General features: G+C 41.7%; 1 protein-coding gene across 1 annotated transcript in view; it reads left to right on the top strand.

The window, feature by feature from the left end:
- Positions 1-426: 426 nt before the first annotated feature.
- Positions 427-11,133, top strand: part of ARG2 (arginase 2) — a 43,024-nt gene continuing 32,317 nt past the window's right edge. Inside the window, exon 1 of the mRNA XM_018565153.1 lies at positions 427-696. Within this exon, the coding sequence (XP_018420655.1) occupies positions 580-696 (117 nt within the window). The 5' untranslated portion in view covers positions 427-579. The remainder of the gene's footprint in view (positions 697-11,133) is intronic.

Here is an 11,133-nt window from a genome sequence, read left to right as displayed (position 1 = left end):
CAGCACCAATTCAGAGATGATTTGAGGATCTACAGCCGAGTGATACACAAATAAGATACATTTTTGAATGCATTTTTAAGATTTAACTCCTGAGTTTAGTGTCACTTTAACATTCTGTATGTAATTCACAGGTTACAGCATGGGAAATGATGGGTTAAAAGCATCTGAACTGTGTATAGGAAGGTTAATTGTATCACCAAATAGCAAAACAAAAGTAACCTGCCTGCCAGAGATACAAACTGTGAATTAGGACCTGTCAGTGAAAGGAATAAACAAGATCACGCTGCAATTTCAAACCGAAAACAACGCTAAAATTATCCCCACAAACAGCATAATGAACCCTCAGCATTTCGTGCTTTGAGGGAGTGAGCAGGCAGTGCCTGACACACCTCCGAATCGTGGTCTCCTGATTGGTAATCTGGGAGCTTCTTTCCTGACGTTTTAGTGTGGGAAGGTCTAGCATGTCATTTAGCTGAATACGGGATGCTGCTGTGAACAGATCAAACAAGGTTAAGCAGATAACAAAGAAATCCAGGACCACAAATCCTTGTGCACAGCCAGTAATCTGTTCCCCAAAATATGCCTATTAGGTCTTGCTTTACTATGTTGTTAAAAAGGAGTGCTAGTACGATTTTTCTGCGGAAGAAATGCACCCAATCTGTGGCTATTATTGGGGCTCCATTCTCCAAGGGCCAGGTAGGAAAGTGTAAACTAAAGCTTTGGACATTTGAATTTTGATCAAGTTATGTATTGTATATATTGGATAGTAGCAAGAGTAGTGGCTGCGATATATATTTATTGTAAATGCATTATATATGACATTGTATGCACTGTACGCATGATTTGCTTGGTGTGTTATGTAAGAAATATATCAGTAAATATGTGGCGATATATAATATAAGTATATAATTTTCGCAAAAGAAAGCATAGCCTATACTGCATAGAACTGATATGATATAACATTCACCATTATAATTTGGTATAGGTTATAAAAGTTACTAAATAATCTAAGCTGAAAAATACTCATCTAACTTCTTACAAACTCCAAGGGAAATGCCAAAACATACCATCCTGGGCAAATGTGGCCAGTTTTTGTCTAATAGGGTAAGGAAAAATCTTCCTGACTGCATCAAGGCAGTTAAATCATTTTCTAGATCAAAATTTTGTCATGTCATGCAGTGATTATAACGATGGATACCATTATTGAAAAGAAAATGATCAATTATTGTTTTTTTCATTACTACTTTGTTATACAGTAGGACATGCCTTATTGTAAAAAACCCTTTCCTATAACGATGGCAAAAGCTTCTTTGATCCCAAAGATTATATTATCATGGGGACATTAGTTGCATATGGAGCAGACATTAAAGTTGACCTTTACCCCCTTTGACTAAAAATTACATCAGCATACAGCTCTGCATGCTGATATGAAATCATATCAAACATATTTTTGTTTTACTTAGTTTGTTTTTTTGCCACTGTCCACTTTGGCACAAATTATGTAATCATGCCCAAGCATTGCATCCAGGTCTGCATTTACTTTCACTGCTGCCCCAAGGCCCCCCCCCAACCCCCCCCCCCCGGAGAATGGCAACCAGATGGCGGGGCGGCAGGGTTAGTTTTATTTTCTTTTTTTGTAAAACTTTTTTATAATTTTTTTTTTTTTTTTTAAGACACAGGTCCATCGAGTTCAACCTTTGTGTGTGTGTGTGTGTGTGGTGTGTGCATGTGTGTATATGAGTCCCTGTGTGTTCCTATGTTTTTAAGAGTATTTTATTATAAAGTTTTAACTTTTTTTCAATTTGTATTTATGTTATCATTTTTTACTTTTTTATAATTTTTTTCTTATTTTTGTATTAATTTTTTAAAATGTTTATTTAATTATTTTTTTTAATCAAATTTGATTCATTTTTTTTCCACTTAACTTTATTGCTATCACACAGTGGCTAACCAGACCCTGTGTGGTAGCATTTGGAGGTGACAGGTTCTCTATATTGAACTTGTCACTTCCAATGCAGGAGTTCTAGCACAGCACTGTGCTGGAACTCCTGTGACAGCTGAGAGGGGAAGGCTGCGAGTGCAGCTGTCCTATCCCACTGTTTACTCGGAGCAGAGAATGCACATTCCCTGCTCTGCTCCCCGCTCTCGATCCTCAGGATCTCCGACCAGCATAGAAAGGTACATGGCGGGGTGGGGGGGACGGAGCATGAAGATCTCCAGTGAGGAGAGAGGTAGGCACAGTGGGGCCGGCAGAGGGAGGACGGACCTGCAGTCTTATTACAAGTGATATTGGCGACATCGCCGAAATCACTTGTAAACGAACGTTCAGCTTCCCCGCTCTACATTTTAGCCCTGCTTGCCTAAAGCAGGGCTAAATGTAGAAAACAACTACCCGCCCGGTGCCCGAAACTGCGTGTCCTGGGTGTCAGGAGATTCTACACCCCTGCTGCCCCGAGACCGGGCCTCATTGGTCTTGTGGGAAATCCGGCCCTAATTGCATCCTGAGAAGGTTACATCAGTAGACCATTGCTGTGAAATCTCATATGCAATCTAATGAGATCTTAGGGAAAGGCATTTTTCTCCCCTGAGATGATGTGCTTGGGCACATGTCCTCGTCACATGTGCCAGAGTTCCAGGAAGTAAAGGGAGATGTGCTTGATCACATGTCCTCGTCACATGTGCCAGAGTTCCAGGAAGTAAAGGGAGAAAACCTGTCTTTAGTAAAAATGGCCAGTGTGGGAAGAAAAGAAAAATAAGGTATTCAAAGAATAAAAAAACGGCAATTATCTAAAAGTATGTGTTTTGTAGATTGTCATTACTAAATATTTCTAAAGGTGCCTTTATTATTTTGAAGATATGGGATTCCTCTTTAATTTGCCACAAAGTTTGTTGCTCAAAACTCTATCCCATGTTAAAGCGTGACTCAACCTCAGGAGTTAAATCTTAAAAATGCATTCAAGTACCTTAACAATGAACAAAAATGTACCTTATTTATGTATCATTCAGCTTTAGATCTTGTGGGTTATGTGTTTAGATGAAGCACTGAGATCTTGAGGAATGCTGAATTAGGTTTTACTTGCTTAGGAGGACATCACATGTATGTATACAGGAATACAGCATTATACAGGTAACATATATATCATAGACAAACAAGCATAAGCATAGAGACCAACACTGCACTACAGCGCATCTGGACTTATCTGTGATTAGCACTGCAAATCAGCTTGTATCATACATGCATTCTTTCATATCTTCTGTCATTCTTAGAGGGGATATCTGGCTATGGAAACAAAAGTCATTTGGGCTCAGGGTTGTGACCTTGGGAAAATAATGGGCAGAGGGTGGAGCATGGGAAGGAGCGGGGGGTGGGGGTAATTGTAATAATGTTAATATGCTAAAGAACCCTGACATCTGCACTGGATGACGATTTCATCCTCTCCTTGGTACCAGAGGGAGGACCCTCTCTTCACATCAGAATCCTCCCCTTCACATGAGAGTCCCCTTTTCACATCAGAGTAACTAATGCTGATAGTGGCATGCATGAGACATGTCAGATTTTTCACTCTTCACAGTGAAGGATTGAAATCCAGTCTAATGGTAGCCATACATGTAGCATTTTGTGATCAGTCTAGGCATGAGCAATTGCAAACAAATGATTCAGCATTGGTTAAAATATTGAATGCAACACACAATATTTATTTTTACCTTACAATTGACATAAAATATCAATCAAAAGTGGTGCAGTGGTTAGCACTTCTTGCAGCACTGAAGGTGCCTGGTTCAAATCCCAGTCAGGGACACTATCTGCAAGGAGTTTGCATAGGTTTCCTCTGGGCAGTGGGGAAGCTAGACATTCTATCAACCGGGCAAAGGCTCAGAGTTGCTCCCCCCCAAGGGAGAAGTTCTCCATCCACACACCCAGTTGAGCCCCTCTTAAAGCGGCACCCGGGGCACATGCCCCCCCAGCTTCCCCCTAGCTTCAGCCCTGCCTTTGGGTATTCCAGTTTCCTACCACACTCCAAAGGCATGAGCTTAGATTGTAAGCTCCTTGAGGGCAGAGACTGATGTGAATGTGCACTATGTAAACTAAATTGTTGGCGATCTATAAATACCAATAAACAATAAATAAAAGTCTGTATTACAATCTTCGTTAACAGAAATGATGATCACCAGCACCTACAGGATGAACTAAATCCTTGTTTTTTTATTGAAGCATCATGTCACATATATTACATAGCCAACGTTTTGGAACCACACAGGGTCCCTTCGTGAGGGGGAACATAGTAACTTTTGAGAGAAAAGTTCAGATGAATAGACATACAGTTCTTCCAGATATCCCTCAAAAAGATTAGCTTAGGAAGGGGAAGCAGAGCTGCCCATAGCAGTACCCTTGGTTTACAGGTAGTATTGCTTCTCAAATCTGAAGTAATTATTCTCAAGAATCATTCGGAGGCCCTCCAATATAAAATCAGTAGGACGGGATCATGTCTCCCTCCGAGCCAAAAAATGACCTACTGCCCAACTCAGTAGGAATGCAGGTGTAGAGGGATGAGATATCCATGGTGAGAAATAGCCATTCAGGGCAGATCACATCAGGAGGGATCTCAGGTCAGTGAGCCGGTTGCGATCTACCAGTGTTCGCTTTGTGATCAACTGGTAGATTGCGAGCTACCAAATGGGAACCCCTGGTCTATATGGTAATGGGTTATATACTTTGTGTACTTTAGGTAGACCATATACCACTTATGTGTGGGGGTATTCAGTGTATACCCATTCTGCTATTCCTTTAAAGATCAGTCCAGAGTTCAAGGCATAATTAACGAGTTGTGACAACTTATGTTGTATAGACAGCACAGGGTCCTGTGTAATAGGTTCAGAGCTAGAGCCATCAGAAAGGAGTCTCAACATGCCCATTCTGTAATCAGCATAGTCTATGACAACAACAGCACCCCCTTTGTCAGCCGGTTTAATAATGATTGACATATCACTCTGTAGAGATTTGAGGGAAGCTGTCTCTGTTCTAATCAGCTTCAGGGCCTGTGCAGTATTGTTAGTCCTTCTGTGATTGACGATCTTATATGTTTGATGTTTCATAGTCTTGATAAATGTTTCTGATGCTGGGAATTGGCCAGGTGGTATAAAAAAGCTCTTCTTTACCACAGGGACGTGCGGTCAGGGGAGGCAGGTGAGGCAGAGCCTCACCTAGAATTATGGAGGAAAGAGCTGTCAGCTTCATGTCTGAAGCGGAAAGCTTTTTCTCCATTCAGATCGGCATCTAAAAGGTTACACAGCAGGGAAATCCTCCCCGCTGTGTACCCTGTCATGGATGAAGCGCATCAGCAGTGAGAAGCAAGTGAGGGACAGGGAGGCTCCTCCCTGTCTCCTTCCTTCCTCCTTTACACTAGCTTGGGGATGGGTTGGGGCGGGGCTTCATCCGCCGGGTCTTTGTCCGGCATGGGACAGGGCTTCAGTCGGCGGGGCTTTGGTTGGCAGGGGGCAGGGCGGGACGTGCTGGGGGCGAGGCTGGGGAATGCCTCACCCGGAACAATAGGTACCGCACGTCACTGATTTACTAGTAGTATCGATGGCCAAGTGAAGCATCGATGGGAAGTGTCAGAAAAATGTTGTTTTAATTTAAGAGATCGTTCGAGTCTATATGTGTCTATCTCAAATTCAAAATCGTTGAACTTAGGTGTGGGACAGAAAGACAAACCCTTGTTTAAAACACACATCTCCCCATCAGTTAGAGTTTTAGAAGACAAATTAATTACCGAATATTCCATGGCTTGCAACGTCTGGTGTCCAGTGGGGGTCCGTGGTTTCTGTTTTTTACTGCCCCTCCTGGTGCGTCTCTCTCTGGTACTTGTAAAAAAGGAGAAGGGATTGTGTTGGTGGTTGCAGTACTCTGAGATTCAGTAGCAGGGATGTCTTTGTCTGTGGATGGATTTTACATTGGTCGTTCACTCTCGCTGGAGCTGGTGTGTCCCTGATGAAAGGACCCTGTGCGGTTCCGAAACATTGGCTATGTAATATATGTGACATGATGCTTCAATAAAAAACACAAGGATTTAGTTCACCCTGCGAGTGCTGGTGATCATCATTTCTGTTAACCTTGGATATGCACGGCGCCATCCATGGACATCACTATGAGCACCACTGCCATTTTAAGCAAAGTCCTGATTGTAGTAAGGCGTGGAGGGGATATCTTTGGTTACCAAGTTGTATTACAATCCGGTCTCCGACACACAGACAGATATTTCTTTAAATGATCAGCAGAGACAAATTCTGCCACAATCAACAAAGGAAGTCGTAAATTAATGTTTCATGAAATTATCCAAGGGTTTTGTAATTTCATTCTTTTTCAGGTTTGTTGTATTGAATGATTATATGTGTGTGTGGTCACCTTTTAAGGTGCCCGTACACCTGGAAAATCTTCGTTCGAAAAAAAACTTTTTTAAAACTGAACAAAAATCAATGGATTAGTGGCAAACGAAAATCCGTTCTGTCGATCAACGAAATTCGTTGAGTTAGTATTGCTAACGAACAATAATTAAAATCGACATTGGTGTGCATGATGGGCTATTTGCGCTAAAATCGAAAGAGAGTTCTTGGCAGCAACGAAAATTTCCGATTGAAAATCTAAAGGTACCATAAGGGAGAATCTCCAACAAGCTGGAAAATCTTCCACCTGTTAGAGTCACTTTGTATTGCAAACTGAAATTCAGAAATAACCAGATAACTACAAGTAATGCTCAAAATAATGTAAGCAATAATCTTGGGATTTATTTTAAACCCGGTTTTATTAGAAAAAATAAAACCTAAGAAAAGGTGTGAATTTCCAAGGCCACATTTCTCATCCTAGATCTCACATATTAGATTAGATAGAGGACTGGGGGAAAGGGGAAGTGTGGTAACATTTACAAATGTTGCCAATACTTACTAATGTTATCAACATTATTCCAACCCACCCTTTCAAATAATACAGCCATGTTTCACTTTCTGGTTTTAAAGGGACAATGGTATTAGTTAACTTAACTACATTTCTGTGATTCATTGCTAATGGCTCAATTCTGGAGTCTGTGTTGAAAACAGCAAATTCCCTGAAATCCAGCAGCTGAGAAGTATTTGCAGATAGGGGGAATTTTATGCTCCTCCCACACACTCGCATAGTTCAGGGAATTCAAGTAGACAAAAGAGCTATGTGACTGTTTTGCTGTCAGCAAAAGCAGAAATACAGCTACACCACACACTCTTAAAGTCAGCTACAGTCCAAGCAATCATTAGATGCAGAAGAGTGATAGCTGCCAGACTCCCATACCTGTGTTGCGCCCTAGGCATGTGCCTTGGTCACCTTGTGGATAATCCAACCTTGTATTTATGTGCCTGTCTGTCTGTCTGTCTCTATTTAGTGATAAGTGAATTTCCCTGATTTGAAATCACCAAGGGTTTCTGTTTAAAATTTGGCAAACCCAAACTTATCTGCGAATCCCACTGAAGTCTAACGGGAACAAATCCTTGAAGTAAAAGGTGGCCATTTTTTAGGGAAAATGGGCAAACTACTGACAAAAAAGCATGAGGAGCCTAGCCCTGCTATGGGCAACCTGTATCAATGCAAGAACAATCTAAAAACTGCCATACAGCGGGGAAAGGTCTTCATGGGGCTTTGAGGGCAATATTGAAAATACACAAATCCTCTAAATAATTTGCTTAGGGATGCCTTAAAGTTGTACATGGTTTTACAGAATGTAGGTAATTTTAGCAGTGATACATGCTTTTTCCAGTAATAGGTCTGCATTGAACGGCAAATTGAAATTGAGCAGTAGCTCTCTCTGTTCTCTGCTCTCTCTCTGTTCTCGTTGATGCAAAACTTCAACTTATATATGCCGATGGCCAGTTTCTGTCAAACTCTCATTAAGCATAAAGAGAGGACACATGATACAACAATGTCAAACAGGCCAGCAGCAGGACATTTTCAATGAAGGAGAATTAGCCAAACTGTACTAGTGGCAAAGAGTAAGGGTCCCCACACACCTTACGATTATCGTACGATAGTCGCGGGAAATCCCGCGATCGTACGATGATCGTAAGGTGTGTGGAAGCCGTGCGACCTCTACTACTGTAAGGTCGCACGACTTTAAACTTACGGACATGTTCGAAAACCCGCCGAGCATCGTACGATGTTCGGCGGGTTTGTGGCATGTCCGTGCGATAACAGCCGTACGGGCCGGTGTGCGCAAGCGCACACTGCCCGTTCGGCATTGCGGTCATCGGAAGCCCGCCCCTCAGGGGGCGTGGCTTGCGATCATCGCAAGTACGATCTGCCTATGCAACATAGGCAGATTGTACGTTTTTTTAAGTACCTTACAACCAGGTGTGTGCCCAGCCTAAGGGTAGGTGTTTTACTACAGGGGACTGCAGATAATACAGTAGTGTAGAATTGCCCAGCTGCAGCACAATTTTAAATAGCAAAGCTAGGCCCAAATTTACTAGAGACAATGAGCACAGGCAGGGGTTTTACTACAAGAATTAAGATATTGTAGAGGATACAGAAGTGTAAAACTCGCCATGTGCAAGACAGGCAGGTGTTTAACTACAGGAAATAACAAACCACAGATGACACTGCAGTGTTAAATTGGCTAGCAGCAGGACAATTTTAATGAGCAAGGCTGGGCCCAAATTTACTAGAGACAAAAAGCTACTGCAGAGGATAGGCTGGTCTAAAATTGGTCAGGAGTGGGTCATTTTAATCAAGGAGACTTAGCCAGTGTATGTCTAACTTTTATTTTTACTATGGGGATAAGGGATAAGGTAATTGTGCCTAACAAATCCAAAATACTATTCCCTGAAACAAAAGCCTTTTTTAAAGGGTAGTGTAGTAGCAAAATAAAGTTTGCTATGAATGGGACTGCAGCTAAACATGACCAATGGCCTTAAACTGAACTGAAGCCAATACTTTTTTTTAGTTTTGGATAGAATAAGGGAGGTTTATAACCCTTGTCTGCTTTTTTTGCCATCTCTGTCTCCAATAGGGGAGGTTACCCCTCAGTATCTGTCCAATAGTCACAACAACAGAAAGGGAGAGGAAATCCCTTGAAAAAGAGGTGATCAGCAGGGTCACTTGAACTAGTGTCCCTATTCAAAGATTTCCCAACTATTCCTGTTGTTATGACAATCCAACTTTTTTTTTTTCACTTTCACTGATAAAAGTCACCAGGACAAAGAGGAAGTGTGAATCTCCCAAACAGTGATACAAATTCTAACAGGTGTTCTAATCCCTTTCCACTCTATCCAAAACTGGAAAAAAAAAGTTCAAAGGAAGTGACAAAGTGAGAAAGAGAAAGCAGAGCTAGAGAGGGTGGGTTAGAGTACTCGAGAAAGGCATAATCCAGTCAGAAGACAGCAGTCATGCTGCAAGCTGTTGGTACTGCAACTCACCTTATACAACCTAGTAGAATATTCATGGCCCTTATTCAGTGGGTCACCGCATGCCTTTCACTTTTCTAGGTGAGAGTCTCCTCAGCCTCCCCATAGCGCAGCACTGTCAGTTCTCATGCCACGCAGCCTTTAAAAATATATATATATATATATAAACCACGGATCAGCCGTAACATTACAACTACCCACCTATAAGATAGTAGGTCCCCATTTTGGCACCATAACAGCCCTGACTCCACTAGACCTCTGAACGTATGCTGTGGTATCTGGCACCAAGCCGTCATTAGAAGAATCTTTAAGTCCTGTAAGTAATTCGAGAGTTGGGGCCTACATGGATCAGACTTTTTTTTTTTGCACATCCCACAGATGCTCAATAGGATTGAGAGCTGGAGAATGTGGAGGCCAAGTCAACACCTCAAACTCATTGTTGTGTTCCTCAAACCATCCTTTAGCCATTTTTGCAGTGTGGCAATTCACAATTTCCTGCTGAAAAAGGCCACTGCCATCAGAGAATACCATTTCCATGATGGGGTGTACTTGGTCAGTAACAATGTTTAGGTAGATGGTACTTGTCAAAGTAAAATCCACATGATTATCAGGACCCAAGGTTTCCCAGCAGAACATTGCCCAAAGCATCATCACACTGCGTCCGTCGGCATGCCTTTTTCCCAAAGTGCATCCTGGTGCCACCTCTTCCTCAGGTAAGTGACGTATACAGTCATACGCATGATGTAAAAAAAAACCGTGAATCATCAGACCAGGCCACCTCATTCCATTACTCCATAATCCACTTCTGATGCTTTTATGACTGGACAGGGGTCAGTGTGGGCACTATAACCGGTCTGAGGCTACGTAGTCCCATACCCCTGACTGCCTTAGACTATGCTGTAGGCTACATACTCCTGGCCCCTGCACTCTGTAGGTTTTATACTCCTGGTCCCTGCACTTCTTACACATTTACATACTCCTGACCCTTGCGCTCTGGGTGTTACATAATCATGGCCCCTGCACTCTATATTCTACATTGGATATTAAATATTCTTGACAAATTATTTATTGTTTTAACAGTTGCTGGTTGTTAGGTAGCTCCTCACTATTTAATGAAATTCCTTTTAAGGTAGGGTAAATAATAATAAATAATAGATAAAGTGTTAGCTCTAAATTCTATATGCAGAAAAGTATACGTAATGGAGGAGCTTAATGTTATTTAAAAATTATTTTGCTGTCCTGTATGCTGTCACTATTTTGCAGGTATAAGGGCTGTGTATATGGCAAGTAGCCTTAGATTCTATTTTACCATGCCCTTTTCAAGTCACTCCCACTGTTATTGCAACATGCTCTGCACCACTTCTCTCTTCTCAATGCCCAAGGGTGCCCAGATTTTTTACACGCTTGCCTGATTATAAATAGTAATATTGTTTGCTTTGAGAATTTGAAAGCAATATCCACAAGCAATCATATAAATTCAAGTGATTTATTTTGGCAATGAATAGAAGCATTTATATGCTATGTTAACCCTACTACAGACGGGGGGGGTTATTTTATGTTTTCTACTCGGCAAACTAACAAGCTAAAATATAGGGTAGGTCTGTCTCAAAGTTTGTGGATTGCAAACTTGGGGGCACCAAATTGGTCCCAGCTTGAGCAGTTTTTTAAATCAGTCACTGTGCCAGTATCTGCTAGGTTTCCTTGGTCTTT

The sequence above is a fragment of the Nanorana parkeri genome, unplaced genomic scaffold (genome assembly GCF_000935625.1).
Source record: "Nanorana parkeri isolate BGI_ZX_2015 unplaced genomic scaffold, ASM93562v1 scaffold819, whole genome shotgun sequence".
Classification (NCBI taxonomy): Eukaryota; Metazoa; Chordata; class Amphibia; order Anura; family Dicroglossidae; genus Nanorana; species Nanorana parkeri.
This window is presented reverse-complemented; position numbering and strand designations above follow the sequence as displayed.